Source organism: Capsicum annuum, chromosome 11 (genome assembly GCF_002878395.1).
Source record: "Capsicum annuum cultivar UCD-10X-F1 chromosome 11, UCD10Xv1.1, whole genome shotgun sequence".
NCBI classification, from domain to species: Eukaryota; Viridiplantae; Streptophyta; class Magnoliopsida; order Solanales; family Solanaceae; genus Capsicum; species Capsicum annuum.
In genome coordinates this window covers 4641049-4659850 of record NC_061121.1, presented here as the reverse complement: position 1 = coordinate 4659850, position 18802 = coordinate 4641049, and the positions used below count along the sequence as shown (strand labels likewise).

The window sequence follows — 18802 nt, the reverse complement described above, 5'->3', positions numbered from 1 at the left end:
AAGGACCAAGTCCACACATTTCTAACATAGAAAAAAAATTATAAGTATAAGCTTATTAATTAAACACATCATATTTTTCTCCAATTCCTTGAAGATATGTATCACAAATCATTATTCATACTCTTTTTTGTCTTAATTTTTTGTCTATCCTCAACAGTGGCCTCTCGAAGATTATTACCAGGTTTGTTATTAATCCTTCACTTTAATTTAATTGTTTTTATTTTGTCCTAAATTAATTTTCATTAAACAAATTTATTACGTTTAGATATACTAGTTTAATTACACGTGCTTCACACGTATAATGTTTGATATTTAAAATTAAATGATTTTGTTTATTGCAAAAAATTTTAATGAAATGTAAAAAGTTCAAATCACTTATCAAAATCCTTAACATTTTGATGGATAACCTCATTTGAACTATTCTGGAGTTTTAAATTTAATTAAACTTTAGCCACTTCTTAATAGGAGAATATTATCTGGACAATCCTATTCCAGATCATAACATGAAAACCATGAGAGAAATAATAACTATATTACCAATAAGAAGGATTACTTACTCATAACTATACCAATAAGAAGGATTACTTACTTATCTATAATCATCCAAATTATGAAAACTATACCTAGTAAAACTACTTTTTCTTTTAGAACAAATTTTCCATAATTTAGATGATATATTAAATTAATTCGCGATGAAAGTGGTTGAAATAGGAAGGTCCAATATATATACCAAGATTTTTTTTTCTCTATTGGTTATTATATTGCAAATTTAAAACTCCAAAAAAAGAAAGGCAAAATAGAAATTTTTAGTTATTAGTAATGACTTCTGTTTTTCCTTTTTAAAATTGGTTTCCATAGACAAATAAACTTGTAAAATCCTGTGAATTGGACTTAATTCTATGTATAGATACTAGAAAATACATATAATAAAATTACTTATGAAGTCCTCCGGAATGACTTAGTTGGTTCGGAGGGTGTTATCCACATGAATGATCTGATATCGATTCCCCCTTAATGTCTTTTGAGTTGAGTTTGTCACACAATACATGCCTAGTGCTATTTACCTTCCCTATGTGGTTTACATGTAATTACACATTAAGGGGTTTATCCAGTGTTAATCATAGAGTGCTCACTCGAAGCACTGAGATTGTGATGAAAGTTATAGCGGCAATGCGTTATCCTCAACAAAAAATCTTATAGAAATTAGACAAATCAATTTATATAATTCAACTTTCTTTTTTAATAGAATTATTGTCATGATAGGTAATGAGGGAATCCCAATTAGGCCTAATCACTCTGGAACAGCTCCTTCAGCAACTGAACTACCACCACCACAAGGTAATATTTTATGTGATTTTTCTTTGTATTTTAATTAATAGTAAAATTAGATATTCATAATTATTTTCTCACAATAAATTTTGAATAGATTGATTATGAATAGTTCTTACTAAAAATAAATATTTCATAATATTTGTTAATTTAAAAAATCAAGACATACTGTAATTACATATTTGTTGAAGTCTTTTATCTTTAGTCATAAATATTGAGTGATATTAATAGAGTGCAAAAACTAGAAATATTAAATAGAGAGAAGTTATAAATAAAGTTAATTTAGTTAAATTAACTTCTAGTTAACATTAGTGTTAAGAGGTATGCAAATAAAAAAAATGTGACAAATATTTAGAAACGAAGGTAGTATATGATATTAATTACCTAGTATATTAACCTTGATGATAAATGTTTCATTTTTCTTTATGATTTGTCTTTTAAAACTAAAAAGATGCTTATATTCTTTCTTTGAAGTGTAACCCAACAATCACCTGGAATAATACTGCTTAAAATCTATATATTATTATTATTCTCATTTTTAAAAGCTTAATTTCCACAGTTATCTAAATATTCAGGTTAATTGTCAATTTACAATAAATTTTGGACTCCATATTTGTAGTCCTAGTTTTTATTTAATTGCATGATTTGTTTTTTAAATAGGTGGATCTTTAATTTTTATTTTTATTTTTATTTAGCAATGGAACTTACGCTTCTTAATAGCGGGGGACATAGCTTACAAAATATTATGATACAAAATTATAAATGCATACCTTATGAATTTTTCTTTTTTTAATCTTGAAGGGCAAAGATTAAAGATCGACACAAAATAGAGTCAAAATGCAAATGACCCTTATTTATGTGACAATAAGACGAAAAAAAAATAATATAAAATAAGTCCATTCCGTGGGTGGGTCCAATTTTAGTCGCAGCTAAACTACACACATCACAGTCATCGACTTCTGAAGACACCTAAATTGACCAATTATAATAAATTATTATAACTGATACTTTCTTCGTTTTAAAATAAGTGTCAATATTTCAAATAAAAAATAATACAAAGTATTTTCAATTGTATCCTTATATGCCATTTTCCATGAGGGGTTGTTTGGTTGGGAATTTGGAATAATTAATTTTGAGATTGATAATTTTGAAATTAATTATCTCATCATATATATTGAATAACTTATTCCATTACTATGATATAAATGATGGATGAATAATATCGATACAAACTAATACCTCCAACCAAATATGAAATAAAATAATCCTTCACTTTATCTCGAGATTATTTATCCCTTATACCTCAAGCCAAACGACTCCTAATAGTACCCAATTTTCAAGATACATCTATCATATAGGGGTAATTTAATAAACTTCACATTGTATTTATTTATTTCTTAGTTATTATGATTTTGCTAAGATAACACTTTGACACTGAAGGAGGACAAAATGTTCGCCAACCTTAATTATCTTATCTTTGCAACTTTACTACTCTTGTTGGAGTCCCACATCGCTGGGTTAAAGGGTCTTTGGTCTCCTTATATGGTCTTGGACAATTCTCCCCCCATGAGTTAGCTTTTGAGGTTGAGTTAGGCCCAAAGTCTGTTTCTTTATCAACTCTCCAATTATTTTTACTTGTTATGTTTCACTTTTTAGAGTCAAATGAACTCTATGAATTTTGATTAATATTTTAAAATATCTTTTTATCATACGAGAAGGATTACAACATCGTATTTTTCATATGAACATTTAAGTTTTAACTGTTAAATTAATATAATTCAATTTAACTTCGTGTGTAGGGACAACACACAATCCCACCACCAACACACACAGAGTCTTCACACTCTCTTTTTTATCGACTGAATCACATATTTGACCTGTCTTATCGGTAGATCCGTTTAACCACACACATTGATTAGATGTGTGCGGCATAGGACTTATAGTATCTCCTTCGATTGATCCAACGTTTTCTTTGTTACGGGAGCGAATCACCTATTATAAGGTCAGGAATGCACGCCTTATTTGAGATACTACGACAGGCAATAAATTCTTTCCTTCAATATATCTTAACTTGGATAATCTTGTATGATGTAAAGAAGTATAAAGTACTTCAATTAGTTGTTGATCAATGAAAAGCGTGAGAAAAAAATAAAGAAAATTAATTTTATATGAGTAGTAAAGACGTATAAAGCACTTCAATTGGTTGTTGATCAATAGAAAGTATGAGAGAAAAAATGAATAAAGAAATATCAATTAAATTAATTTTTATAAAGTAAAATACGACAAGTAAAATTTAACGGATAGAGTATATTGTGTTTTAGTGATAGAGTATATTGTGTTTTAGTAAAAGTGCTCATTGAGTTATGACTCATTCAACTCATCAACTTGAGAAGGACTGTGACAATTTTCCAATACTAAAAAGGACCAAGTCCACACGTTTTGTAATATAGAAAAATTATAAGTATAAGCTTATTAATTAAACACATCATATTATAAAAAAAAAATCATTTTTCTCCAATCCTTTGAAGCTATGAATATCAAAATATCATTCATACTCTTTTTTTGTCTTAATTTTTGGTTTATCCTCAACAATGGCCTCTCGAAGATTATTATCAGGTTTGTTATTATTACTTCACTTTAATCTAATTGTTTTTATTTTTGCCTTAAATTAATTTTCAGTAAGCAAATTCATTATATATACTAGTTTAATTGCTCGTGTCTTACATGTACAACAATTGATTATTTAAAATTAAATGATTTTGTCTATTATAAAAAATTTTAATGAAATATAAAAAATTTAATCACTTATCAAAGATCCTTAACATTTTGATGGATATCCTCATTTCAACAATTCTAGCGTTTTAAATTTAATTAAACTTTAGACACTTTTTAATATGAGAATATTATCTGGACAATCAAATTCCAGATCATAATATGAAAACCATGAGAGAAATAATAACTATACTAATAAGAAGGATTATTTACTCGGGTCGATCCTAAATAATTAAATCTTCAAATAGTTGATTCAATTTTCAAGAACTCGAACTGCTATTGAGAGTCCTATCTAAATTTGTCTAATGAGGACCCTGATTGTAGCGAGAGGAATAATAATTCAGAGATGAACTTGAAATTTGGAGAGCGAAAGTTTAGTGCCAATATAGAATAACCATAAGTTGATGAGGTCAAGAATTGCTCGAGTGATTCTCGTAACTTGAAAACGTAAAATAATGAAATATAAGGCGGTGAAAAAGGATGTTATGAGGAAAAAATTGAAGAATTGAATTTTGCCTCTTGATTTGGATTTTTTTAATATGGATCGGATCGGATTTTGAAATAGAATAAAATGGTTTGATTATTAGGTGGATTAAATGGAGTGATTTTCCACGTGTATGTTGACATGGATTGATTAAATGATTTTTTTTAATTTACGTGTTGTGCTTGGTGGCATTTCATTAGAAAGAAGGGTATTTTTGAGTTAAAAAAAATAAAGGGATATTTTTGAGTCAAAAAATTAACGGAGGGATATTTTTGAGCCAAAAAACAAACAGAAGGGTATTTTTGAACCAAAAAACAAATGAAGGATATTTGTGATCCATTTTGAATAGTTCAAGGGTATTTTTGACCCTTTTTCATATAATAAAATTACTTATCAATTCCTTCAGAATGACTTAAGATGGTTCGGAGGATGTTATCCACGTGAATGATTTGAGATTGATTCCCTCTTAATATCTTCTCAGTTGAGTTTATTGCAAAGGACTTGCCTAGTACGATCTATATTCCTTGTATGGTTTATATGTACTTATGCAATGAAAGATTTACCCAGTATGCACAAAGTGTAGACTACAAAGTGCTCACTCTAAGGACTGAGATTGTGATGAAAGTTATAACAACAGTGCGTGATCCTGGATAAAAAAATCTTATAAAATTAGACAAATCAATTTATATAATTCTAACTTTCCTTTTTAATATAATTATTGTCATAACAGGTAATAAAAGAATACCCACGAGGCCTAATCACTCTAAACCAGATCATTCAGCAACTGGCCCACATCCACCACAAGGTAATAGTTTATGTGATTATCTTTGTATTTTAATATATAGTAAAATTAGATATTCAGAATTATTTTCTCACAATAAATTTTCTAATAGATTAATTATGAGTAGTTCTTACTAAAGATAAATATTTCATAATATTTGTTATTTTAAAAAATCAAGACATACTGTAATTAAATATTTCATATTATTTGTTATTTTAAAAAATCAAGACATAATGTAATTAAATGTTTGTTTTCGTCTTTATTTTTAGCCATAAATATTGTATGATAATAATATAGTGCAAAAATTAGAAATATTAAATAAAGAGAAGCAATAAATAAGGGTACTTTAGTTAAATTAACCTCTAGGTAATATTAGTGTTAAGAGGTATGCAAGCAAAAAAATGTGATAGATATTTAGAAACGAAGGGAGTATATGACATTATTAATTTATATAATTCTAACTTTCTTTTTTAATATAATTATTGTCATGACATGTAATAAAAGAATAACCACGAGGCCTAATCACTCTAAACCAGATCATTCAGCAACTGACCCACATCCACCTCAAGGTAATATTTTATGTGATAATCTTTGTATTTTAATTAATAGTAAAATTAGATATTCAGAATTATTTTCTCACAATAAATTTCCAATAGATTGATTATGAGTAGTTCTTACTAAAGATAAATATTTCATAATATTTGTTATTTTAAAAAATCAAGACATACTGTAATTAAATATTTCATATTATTTGTTATTTTAAAAAATCAAGACATAATGTAATTACATGTTTGTTTTCGTCTTTATCTTTAGCCATAAATATTGTATGATATTAATATAGTGCAAAAATTAAAAATATTAAATAAAGAGAAGCAATAAATAAGGGTACTATAGTTAAATTAACCTCTAGGTAATATTAATGTTAAGAGGTAGGCAAGCAAAAAAATGTGATAGATATTTAGAAACGAAGGGAGTATATGACATTATTAATTACCTAGTGTATTAACCTTGATGATAAATGTTTCATTTTTCTTTCTGATTTATCTTTTAAAACTAAAAAATATGTTTGTAATTCTTTCTTTGAAGTGTAACCCAACAATCACCTGGTATAATACTGCCTAAAATCTATATATTATTATTATTCTCATTTTTAAAAGCTTAATTTTCACAATTATCTAAATATTCAGGTTAATTGTCAATTTACAATAAGTTTTGGACTCCATATTTGTAGTCTTAGTTTTTATTTAATTGCACGATTTGTTTTTTAAAATAAGTGGATCTTTAATTTTTATTTTTTTTTCATTTAGCAATCGAACTTAGCCTTCTTGATAGTGTGGGACATAGCTTACGAAATATTATGATGCAAAATTATAAATGCATGTCTTATGAATTTTTCTTTTTAATCTTGAAGGGCAAAGATTAAAAATCGACACAAAATAGAGTCAAAATGCAAATGACCCTTATTTATGTGACGATATTTGATTAGACAGCGAATTTAAAGAAGAAATAAAGATTTTTCAAACTTTATAGCAACGAGTCTAAATCACGCGATAAGAAATTTTAAAAACTTGCCATTAAAGGTCAAAATAGGCTTTAAAGAATAAAGTATTTAGTATCTCTGAATTATGACCAAATTTACTACGACATACTCTAATTTTACGAGGTTTTATTACCCCTGAATTAAATTTTAGCGTATTTTTGTCAACTTTTTTAGCTGATGTGACATCTTTTGTCAATCTTTTTAGCTGACGTGACATCTTTGACGTGAGCCTCATTTTATGTAATAAAGATGTCACGTAAGCATAAAAGGATGACAAATTACGCTAAAATTGAGTTCAGGAGTTAATAGGATCCCTATGAAGTTGGAGTGTGTCGTAACAACTTTAGTCATAGTTTGCAAGGAGGGTATTGAATGCTTATCTCGACTTTAAATCATTTTTAGAGATGGAAAAATGTCATTCTGTTTGATCTCGAAAAGTAATCATCTATGCTTATTTGTTTGTTTGTTTGTTTGTTTATTTATTTTTAATTAAAATTTAGGGGCGGCTCAAGCACTTCGGTGGCCCAAGACGAAAATTAAATGGAGGTCTTAAATTTTTAAGAAAAATAAATATATTTCTTTATTACTTTTTTAAGAAACTAAATATCTTTTTTTATTAATTAAGTTCATATTTTAAATTTTTTGAGATGCAAAGTCGTTAATATTTTTTTATAGCGATTTCTTCTAGTAATTCTTTTTCCTTCAATATAACTTACGCATTTAATCATTCTTAAGACATAATACTTTAAAGTTTAAATACACATCAAACTTCTTCTAATAATTCCTTACTTTTTTATAAGAAATTTATTTTTTCTATGAATAACATTTAATATTTTTTTTTATAAAAGATACATATTTATTATTAAAAAAATGGAGGTTCCTCAAATTTGAAAGCTTAAGACGATTGCCTATTTTCTGTAGATAGATGCAATGGGAAGATTTATGGTAGTTGTATAATCCACTCTCCAACAGTATTCCCCAGAGGCTGCGATGTTGGTACTAGATGTAGATACGGCAGGACTAGGCCCTAATTAAATTGAAATAATATCAGTAGAGTCGGAGTTAGGATTTGAAATTTATGAATTATAAATTTCGGAAACAACCTCTATAGCTACCTCGCAGAGGTAGAGGTAGTGGTAAGGTATATGTACTTTATCTTTCCTAAACTTCACTTGCGGGATGGATATGTTATTATTGTAGTTACTGATTCATAGTAAATTGTAAACGATAAACTTTATCATTTCAATTTACTTAGCGATATTCAAAGAAACGATAAACATCTAGTGGCGGCTGGTTGTATCGATTCGAACTTAATGGCGATCTGTCAAGACTTGCATAAGGACTCTAAAGCCACACTAACTTAGGTTAAAATCTAAATAATGACACTGAATTGGTCTACTTTTGCAAATCTCCCATCCAAACAAGTTTGAATGGGCTGAGCATTCAAAAGCCCAAGAGTTCCTTGTTAGGCTATTCAGAATAGTTGCTACACGTGAAATACAGATAACAATTTCGAAATAAAATTCGAGATCAATTTTATTTGAGGTATGAGTTAATTTGAGATTATATTATTCCATCATTTATTAAAATTATGAAATTTATTATTCATACAAAATGGAAAAACAAAATAATATTGTAGACCGGCGTGAGATATCTTTATTTATCTTATCGAGTGTACTTATTGTCATTTAACTATGAGGTGACGAGTTCAAATTCTATAATAGATTCTTCTGATTAGCCCTTTAGCAACTCGTGTCCATAACAGAAGTTTTAGTGTTATAGGCGCCAATGAAATATTAAAAAAAATATTCATACCAAATAAAAACTTAAAATAATATCATAGAATATTCATGAGATATTTTTACTTATCTTATCGAGCGTACTTGTCATTATTTCATCAAGAGGTTACGAGCTCAAACTCTATAATAAATTCTTATTATTAGAATATCTTCAACAAATCCCTGTATAACAGAAGCCTTAGGGGTTGTTTGGTTGGGAAACAAGTTATCTCGAATTTACTAATTTCGAGATTAGTTATTCCATATTTAAGGAGAGATAAAATTAACACTACAATTCAGATAACTTATATCGAAATAAGTTATCTCACGAATTTTATATCAATCAAACATGGAATAATCTAATCTTAAAACTAATCTCGAAATTAGCTATCACTTATTTTTCCTACCAAACGGGACCTTAAGGATCATTTGGTAGGAGGTATAAAACGGAATATCTCATAAATAAAATTTATATCATATTTAATTGATGATATAAATTTATACCGAAATTAATTTATACCTTCAATCAAATATTACATAAAATTAATACCGTCACATTTAATCTTGATATTACCCATATTACCCATCAATCATGTGACTATTTATACCACCGCCCATATATGATAGTATAAAATAGTCGAGAGATTATACTTCTGGGACAATTTAGTTTACGTACCAAACCAGACCTTAATTAAAATTTATTAGTGTAATATAAAAAGTGGCGGGACCCACCAAAACTTTTCAAATACTATAAATACTCCCACACGCATACTCCATTTTGATTCTCCCCGTAAAATTTATTCTGGTGCCGGAGAAATGGAAAACGGAGCTCCGTCAACCGGAACGCCGCCTTCACCGCCACCGTCTCCGATGCCTAAAGTCGGCGTAGCGGTATTTCTATTGAACGGAAGTAAAGTTCTGTTAGGAAAACGCCTCTCCGCCATCGGTCATAGTACTTTTGCACTTCCCGGCGGCCACCTGGAGTTCGGTTAGTAACCTAAAAATATCTTTAACTTGATTGTCTAAGTATAAATTCACATATTGGTTACTTTAGAATTGTTTAATAGTTTAAATTTTAAATTTAAATATTTGAAAATTTTATTATGTACTATCTTTGTCATATTTATATATTGAAAAAGTATATGTTAAAATGTTGGTCAAAATTTATGGAGTCAGAGGTGTAATATGTTAATTAAAAAGAAAAGAGGGAGTATAATATGATTTCATTGCTTGTCTTTACTTTGTATTAGATTTTTGATGATGCTTGTGATCTCAAATAGATAGTTTATAGTATTGCTGTGTATTGTTCTTTTATTATCTTGCTGTGTTATCCTATTTTATTATTTATTTTTATATTTTTTTGTTTATTATACTGTTATCTATCTCAACCTCTCTACTTCATATGAGATGTAGTATGGACTGCATATACTTTCCCTCTTTTGTGGAAATACACTAGGTATGTTGTTGCTGTTGTGAATTTTAATTTGTCTGATTTTGATTTAACACGGAGTTTAAAAGAGTAAAGAAAACTTGTAAATATTGTAGTTTTAAATTAACGATATGTATAATGTACCAAAAATACTCTTTAATTTCATAGTACCACGTGTAAAGTTGAAATTAAAGAATTGTTAAAAGAAAAAGGAAAAATTACCTAAAACAACACGTTAACTTTTTAATATTACTTAAAATCCCATCTACCTAAACTAATTACAAAAATACCTTCTAAACCACTTTACACACTATTTTTCTGATACATTACTATCCACTTCAATAAACAACAAACAACTCCTAAAATTTTGCCTTAAATCACGATTTCATTGACTTAGATTACACCAAATCCCATGTTTAATGCAAAAACATCTTCCATTTGAAGTAATGGTCTTCCATTGATGCAAATTACTCCATAAATTTCGTGTTTGATTTTTAAGTTTATTAGTTCTAAAATTGAAGCAAATCGTTTTTTTAATTTTATGTTATTTCACCATTTTAACAAAATTAATGGAGTCGGGTATTGGTCTTATTCAGTTGTTGCAACTCTTACTGAAGTTAATGTTGAGTTTGTGCCGGATAACTTTGATTTTGAAGACAGTGATTTTAGTGAAAATAGATATAAGCATCGAAACGATCTGACAATAATGAAGAAGTTACGGGATGTTGTTGAAAGTAATGAGAAAAAGCTTGTTGTTGTTGTTTCAAAGAGAAAAAGAATGTTGTTTCAAAGAGAATAAGAAATAGAAAGAAAGTTGCGAAAAGAGACCCACTATCAAAGATATGATTTTTATGTATTTGATAGATGAATTTCGCCCATATACATTATAATTATATATCATAATACAAAATATAACAAACGATAATGTAAACGAGGCATCCGATACAGAGCTGTAATGTTACAGAGATATTGCCTGTTTTATGATACATAGTAAAAGTTGTATGTGTTTTGGGTTATTTTTCACCTGATACATTAAATATACTGAGTTTGATACATAGGTCAAATTTTACTGAGAGATATTGCATGTTTTCTAATACATACTGAAATTTGTATATTATTTGAGTTCTTTTACATATGATACATTTAATATACTGAATTCAATACATAGATTTAACTTAGTGAGATATTTCATTATTTCTGATACATAGTAAAAGTTGTGTGTGTTTTGGGTACTTTTACACCCGGTACATCCAATGTAATCATGTTATTTATGTTAAGAAATATATTATAAAAATAAATATATCTTTATTATTCTATTACGTTATATTATGTTCAATATTTCTGAACGCGCGTGATGAAATATGTTATCAAATCCGTTCCACCTCATCCTATGAGGTTTGGTAGTGCAATCATAAATTTGCTATCGATATTAAGAATTTTGCGGGTAAAAGTACTCAAATTGTTTAAGCAGACATGCTTTGGTGTATTTCTTGATCTGCCCAAATCGAATTTTTAAGGACAAATAATCAAATACTTGTTGATGCTTGAGCTTGTACAAGATAATCCAAATGAATTACTTGTTTATGTAATGGAAATATACTATAAAATTAAATTCTATAATACATCAAAATATATCAGGTCTCAAATGAAATATACTACAATATTGTTTAAACCATATTTAACGCTAGACCAACTAAAAACAAAGCAACAAATTAATCAGACTACGTGAAACACGCTATGTATCTTAAAATATAAATATCAATTCTCTTTCGAAAAAAGTCACAGATGCATCTTTTGTGACCTGATACATTAAATATAAGCAGTAATGTATCATATTACAACACCAATATACCATCATTCGAGCTACATTACAAATTCAAAAATATTATTCTTGAACTCAACATAAACCTTTACTTCATTGTCTTCCGGATCATAATTGGCGATGAATTTTCTTTGACAACGTATCTGACGTCGATTTTTTTCTTGATTAATCAATATCAAATTTGATTGCGATTGTCGAAATCAACTCAAAAACGAAACACTTTCTCCAACAACAATTTCATCACTTTTATAGTTTTCATATTGAAGTTTATTCATTCAAACACTGTAAAATCTCAATAGAATGGAGATGTTCAGAACATATTCAAAATAAAGAAATCAGGAAAAGAAAACAAAGATGAGAGAATTTGTTTTCTGAAATTTTCATCGAAGTGGATTGTTTTTTGAAATCAATCTAAAAAAAGAAATACTTTCTCCTACAACAATCTCATTACTTTTGTATGTTCATATCAAAATTTATTCATTCAAACATTGTAAAATTCAACAGAATGGAGATGTTCATTTCGTATTTAAAATAAAGAAATCAGAAGAAGAAAACAAAGATGAAAGAATTTGGAAGAAATTTCATCGAAGATTATTGTTTTTGGTAATTCAAAATTTAATTATGAAGCTGACACTAATTTTTAGGATTCAAGAGACATTATTCCAATCAGAATTGCGTTAATTGTGTTGTTATTTCCATTTTTACCGTTATTTTCCTTTTTTTATAGTCAATTAGTTGGGAAGTTATGTATCATAGCTTTCATTTATGTATCTATAAGGAATTTGGTGTAACATTATTTTTTAAAAATGGCAGTTCCTATTTTTATGGGATTTCATTAAACAGGATAATGCTTAATTACCATTTATTACAAATTTAACCGCATTAAATATGTTAATTATGTATCATATAATCGAGTAATGTATCATATATGGGATTTTCAGTAATTTATAAAAAAGTTGGGAGAGATGGTAATTATGTCGGAAACACTTGGAGTTTATGTTGTTTACACAAAGAAAAATACGTTCTTTTTAAAACGGACCAAAAGATAAAGTAAGATAAACAATTAAAACGGAGTAGTAGTTTTTTGTTTGATTAAACAAAGAAGAAAAACTGGAGTATTAAAAAAACTTACTTTTTTTTCAAAAACTTGTTAAAAACTTAGAACAATCACCTTTATTTGGAAGAATATCTTCCAAGATTACCCCCCGAAAAAAAAAAAAGGGAAATCACAAACAACCACAATACAAAATTTCAATTTTTTTTTCTTCAGAATTGTCTATATGAGGAGTTTTAGATAAGATATAATACATGAACAAACACTCAAACTTGGCTTCAGCTGACAAGTATGTTCTTCTAACTTTGAGTATGCACATCTAGACACCTTGACTTGTCTGTCATGTGTCAGTTAAACCAGTGTTCAGGAATGCGCTCGCATTGTCGCATAATGCGATGATGCGAAGCGATGCGAGCCCCTCTCGCTGCGTGTGGCTGATGCAAGCGCATCATGTTGATTTTATTTTTAGGGTTAATTTTAAATTAAAAAAAGAGTCACTTCGTGTTGATTTTATATTTAAGGTCAATTTTAAATTTTTTTAAAAAAAAGAGTCTCCTGCAGTGTCTACCAATGCTACAATTTTCTAAGGTTAACTTTGAAGTCCACTGTTGCGACTTCTTCTTCACTGTGCGGCTACCACTACTGCGACTTCTTCACTACTTCACTTCAATGATGCGCTCACATCGTTTCACGCTTCGCGTAATGCGGAGCTGTGTCCCTTTTTTTCGCATCACGCATTCCTGAACACTGAGTTGAACACTCCAACTTGCAAAATGATCATCTAGACGACTTCAAAATTTATTTGTTTCGGCAGCATCGAGCATCCACGAGACACGGTGAGAATAGTTGAAGTTTTTCGTTGCCGATTGAGATCACGTTTGAGGTGTCTAGATGCGCACTCTCAAAGTTGGAGTGCTTACTTGCCACGTGAGCCTAAATTTAAGTGTTTGTTTGTGCATTATGCCTTTAGGATATTTTCAAAGACAGGTTCTTGCACTCGCAAAGACACATATCTAAAGTCACAGTGTTAACGCTTACTTAGGAAAAGTTAAAATTAGTATAAACATGTGCCTCGAGTAGTATTAGCAGCCCCTTCCACCTAGAAAGTATGCATAAGTTGGGTATCCTCTAGTTATTGGATTCTTGAATTACTAGTGATTTGTTGCTGCCCTTTCATCTGCAACAACCTATGTTGCTTGGACTATTCAAAAATCTCAATGGGTGGGTGTTGGATCCTTCAAAAATAGTGCATTTTTGAAGGATCCGACACAGGTGTGGCATCATTATTGGAGAGTCCTAGCAACATAGGCAACAACAGCTTCCCATACTTGGTTCTGTTCAATTCGACACATTTTTGAAAACACAATATGCATATGTTCACATTTGAGTTCAGCAATAGGATCAAATATGTGTTCATAGCCTGATACAACTTTGATTTGATAGAAACTTCATGGTTCTGAATAAGTGGTTGAGGCAATAGTTGTCCATAATGTATATTGACCTCTAGTATTAGAGGATGTAAACCAACAGGCTTCACATTGGTACATTCATTACATTGTCACACAACCCTGCAGACTGTTTCTTTTGAACCCAAACTGTTTTGATTGTCTTGTCTTGTTCACTTGCCTAAACTTCTCCTTGTGTTCTTCTTTTCCTAAGATTGCCTTTGTGAGTTTCTGTCTGATTATTAACCACAGGAACTGGTCTATTTCTTGTTTCTTTTACGCAAAGTACATTTTAGATTTGCTGTCCTGGTGATTACAGCCGAGGCTCTTATGCTCTATTGGAAACAACCTCTCAACCTCCCAAGGTAGGGGTAAGGTCTGTGTGCACTCTACCCTCCCCAGGGCTCATTTGTCGGGTTACACTGGGTATGTTGTTGCAATTGGTGATTACACGTTGTACAAAAATCTGGTGAATAACCGTATTGAATTTTCCATCAGTTGTCATTGTCTTCATCATTATCTTAATTTACACCCTTAATCGAGACCCTAGTGGGGAGTGGGTGAAGCAAGTCAACTTCCACTTGCACATTGCACTTTTGCTGCACTTGCTGTGTTGGGGACAATGTAGCTTTATCTGTATACAAAGGTTCCCCTGCATAATAGACTATTGAAAAAATTAACTATTTTCCAAAGACGTTTGCAGCTAATGGAGGCGATAGAATCTGAACTTGGAGTCAGAGTCAGAGCTAGGATTTCAAGTAAGGGGGTTCAATATTCAAAGAAAACTAAGGCGAAGGAGGTTCAACATCTAATATAACCACATAAAAAATAATTTTAATCATGTATAAATAGTATATTTTTCCGTCGAAGGGGGTTCAGACGAACGGCTGGCTCCGCCTCTGCTTGGAGCAGCAGGATTCTGATTCAAAATCAAACCATGGGATCAATCTAAACAAACGAATTTATCTAAATACCATTTAACGAAACATCCTCAAGTGGAAGGTTAATCATAAATAACTTTGATTCAAATGGTCAAGATAGAAGTACCCTTAATATATAATGAAGAGAGACATTAGCAACTCATCGGTTGATGGTTGTCCGTGCAAACATTTTCATAAGAGAAAAATCCAAGAGTCTTGTGTCTGCACCATCTTAGATCGACTGCATCGATCTCCACAAATGACTCATCATGTTGTTTTATGCTATGTTGCTCGGACTCTTCAAGAATATCAATGGGTGCATATCGATTTCTCTAAAAGTGGTGTATTTTTGGAGAATCCGACACGAGTCCGCCATCGAAAGTGAAGAGTTTCTGCAACTTAGGTTTTATGACTGAATTAAATTGTATGGGAAATGAGGTCTGATTATTAGTTGTTGAAAGGTTTAGGATAGTTTCAAGGTATAGGGTGGTCTGGCTTTTCACAACTGATTAGAGTGTTTATCACTGAAACCAGCTATATTGCTCAGACTAACCCAAAAATATTGCTTCACCCGTATCGGATCCTCCAAATATGCATTACTTTTGGAGGATTTGGTACACACTCAACGGGGCTTGAAGAGTCCACGTAACGTAGGAAGCCAGTGTAGGAACTGCCAGCTGCAGCCAATGGCTGGCACTCAGTTGTGATATTTAAGACTGTCAATTGTACCATTATGAATAATTTTTACTATTAAGTTTCATAGAGAAGGTGTGCAATTTGGTTGAATCTTAACTTGTGCCTAATCGTGGGTAGACCTTTATAAATCCGTTCTTGCTTTCATTTTTATGAATTATCAACAATGTCAAAACTAAACGCGTATATATCTTAAAATGCTTACCCAATTTTATTTTTGATCATGTATTTGTTACAGGGGAAAGTTTTGAAGAGTGCGCTGAGAGGGAGGTGAAGGAGGAAACCGGATTAGAAATCGATAAAGCAGAGTATCTAACAGTGACTAACAATATTATCTCGGAGAAAGTGCATGTCGTTTGCATATTCGTAAGAGCAGTCCTTGCTGATGTTAACCAGAAGCCTGAAACACTTGAACCTGAGAAATGTGCTGGTTGGGATTGGTATGAATGGAACAATCTCCCTAAACCACTCTTTGGTCCTTTAGAAGATATGGTCCAAAGTGGCTTCAACCCTTTTCCAACTAGTGCTAGTTAACTGTTTTGCTAAGCATTTAGGATTTGATGCACTGTTTTTTTTTGTAATGGCAAGTGATTCTAGAATGTGATATTTTTGAAGGGTTGTTTGGTGCACTAAGCTTTTGCTATAGCAACGTCCTCGTTGATAGTCCCTTTGTGAGATGTCTGGCAGTCTCTGATTTGTCTTCGAATCGTAAGTCTCAGCCTCTCTCTCACAGGTTGGCCTTCCTACTTTACTAACTAGAGTATTTCATTTGTGTAATGGTTTATGTGGTCGCCGATGGTGTGATCACCTATGATATACTCTTTCGTAGGTTTATCTGCAATGTCTGGTGGTGCCCTCATGTGCATGTTCCTCTGTAGGGTGGTCTTGTCTAATCGAAGTCAATTGACTTGCATGGAATAAGCGAGTCCAACTATTTTCTGAAAGGTGCTATTATTTCTAACAAACAGGTGATCCAAGTCATTCTAAAGTTGGACAAGACTTCCCAAATCCCAATTCTATCTATTTGGGCTCAGCTAAACAAAGAAAATTATTGAAACTCAACGTTCCAATTAGAGAAAAATTTCATAAATAATTATCATTTGCGAATTTCGGAAACGTAGCTACAACTATTGTATTTGTATCAGATGAAAGAGCTATATCACATATCAGTTGTATTAAGGCGGTAAGTATCGATTGTATCAGCACATACTATATCAGCTAAAAACACAAAAGAGTTGTATCAACACGTACTATATCAACATGCGTGTATATTGTGTATTGCAAACACAATCTAAATCTTAGTTTGTAGATCATCAAGGAGAGATTGGTTGTTTAATAACATTTTTAAAAGTAGTAGTTATATGATAAACACGCCATCTTTCAAAAATTAATTCTTAATCCTCCATATATGAAGTTAATCATGCTTACTCATCACCTAACTATTATCAATTATAAGATGATTTCAAGATTGTTAACTGGATTTTAAGCTCTTTGGTTTTAGGTCTTGATATTGACATCTCTAGCTTATTCAATATAATACTTTTGTCCTTAATCTCCTAGTTGTTGATTGTAGATGAAAATTAGTTGGTCCGTGACATTTAGGTACCATGCAGAATTCCCCCACCCCTTAAAAATAAAATTCTAAGTATTTATTTTACTAGTGAGTTTTTGGCCAAACTTTATTTTAAATCTTGTATTTCTATTAAGAAATTTATTCGTGGGATTACATTAGGTATGTTGTTATTATTGTAATTGTATGTACAAAAGTTAAATTCAGAATCATATTACTGACACTTAATGTCACTATCTTAAATTTTAAGAGCTTAAAAACACTGAAGAATTCACACGAGGCCACCAGCTTTTCAAAAAGTTGAAATTAGATGCGAACTTTGTCTCTAATCTTTGCTAAATTACTCGTAGCGAACATAATCTTTTGACAATCTATTGCTACAGAGGATTAACAACTTTAATTTCTTGTTTAGCCACTCAAATTGTTTGTGCCTAATTCTTGTTGAAAGTTTAAATCTGAGCTTCGTTTCTGTTGGTGTTTATATTGATGAAAGATAGCAGATATTTCATAAAATTAACAAGATATACATTAGTTGGCCGAACATCACACTCAAACACACGATAGGCATATTACATACATAGATATCTTAACTTGTCCTCAACTGACAACTAAACAACCCAACTTTAAAAATGCACATCTAGAAACCAAAACTTGGTTCACAATGTGTGTCTAAGTTAAAGTATTTAGATGGTCACAATGAACTAAAAAGGGTAGCACGGTGCACTAAGCTCCCACTATGCGCAGGGTTTGGGGAAAGACCCGACCAAAAGGATCTATTGTATGCAGTCTCACCTTATATTTCTTCAAGGGGCTACTTCCAAGGCTTGAACCCGCGACCTCCTGCAAAGATCAAATTAAAATGTTTTTATATGTATTATATATGTCAATACAAAAATAAGGTTAATTATAACTAATCACTTGTTGATAGATTAGTGGTGTAACCACAAATTCAACAAAGCTTTTGACCCTATATATGTTTATTAACTAGCTACCTCACATGTGGTGCAAATTGAACAGTCGGTGTGGAGGAAAAAAATTTCAAGAATCTTATTGACTTTTTAAGCATATGTTATATGTACAACTACTACTATACTATAGTATTTATAATTTTCAACAATAGGGAAGACTTTGTATTAACCATTAATCCATTATGAACTGTCTACCATAATCTCTAATGATAAGCCA

The 18802-nt window shown here is 30.5% G+C and overlaps 1 protein-coding gene across 10 annotated transcripts; it reads left to right on the top strand.

Moving 5' to 3' along the window:
* LOC107848275 (nudix hydrolase 1) lies at window positions 1–16888 on the top strand. 10 transcript variants are annotated; one of them, XM_047399398.1, is made up of 6 exons: window positions 5–181; window positions 1264–1338; window positions 5316–5390; window positions 5861–5935; window positions 16286–16487; window positions 16663–16888. In XM_047399398.1, exons 1-6 carry the CDS (start codon window positions 97–99, stop codon window positions 16691–16693), a joined length of 543 nt encoding a protein of 180 aa, XP_047255354.1. In that variant the 5' UTR covers window positions 5–96; the 3' UTR covers window positions 16694–16888. The 10 variants fall into 10 exon arrangements, with proteins under 10 accessions (XP_016548485.2, XP_047255354.1, XP_016548480.2 ...); XM_047399404.1 differs by lacking the exons at window positions 5–181; window positions 5861–5935 and adding exons at window positions 3935–3945; window positions 7828–9672; XM_047399402.1 differs by lacking the exon at window positions 5–181 and adding exons at window positions 3935–3945; window positions 7828–9672 and having other exon boundaries at window positions 5871–5935; window positions 16286–16713.
* The last annotated feature ends 1914 nt before the right edge of the window (window positions 16889–18802 follow it).

What these genes read in the sequence shown, in the direction of transcription:
- LOC107848275 (XM_016692994.2), top strand. Translation starts at nt 97, where the DNA reads ATGTATCACAAATCATTATTCATACTCTTTTTTGTCTTAATTTTTTGT. An exon ending in TGAACTACCACCACCACAAG is followed by an intron (nt 1,339 to 5,315) that starts GTAATATTTTAT and finishes TTGTCATAACAG; the next exon opens with GTAATAAAAGAATACCCACG. An exon ending in TGACCCACATCCACCTCAAG is followed by an intron (nt 5,936 to 16,285) that starts GTAATATTTTAT and finishes TATTTGTTACAG; the next exon opens with GGGAAAGTTTTGAAGAGTGC.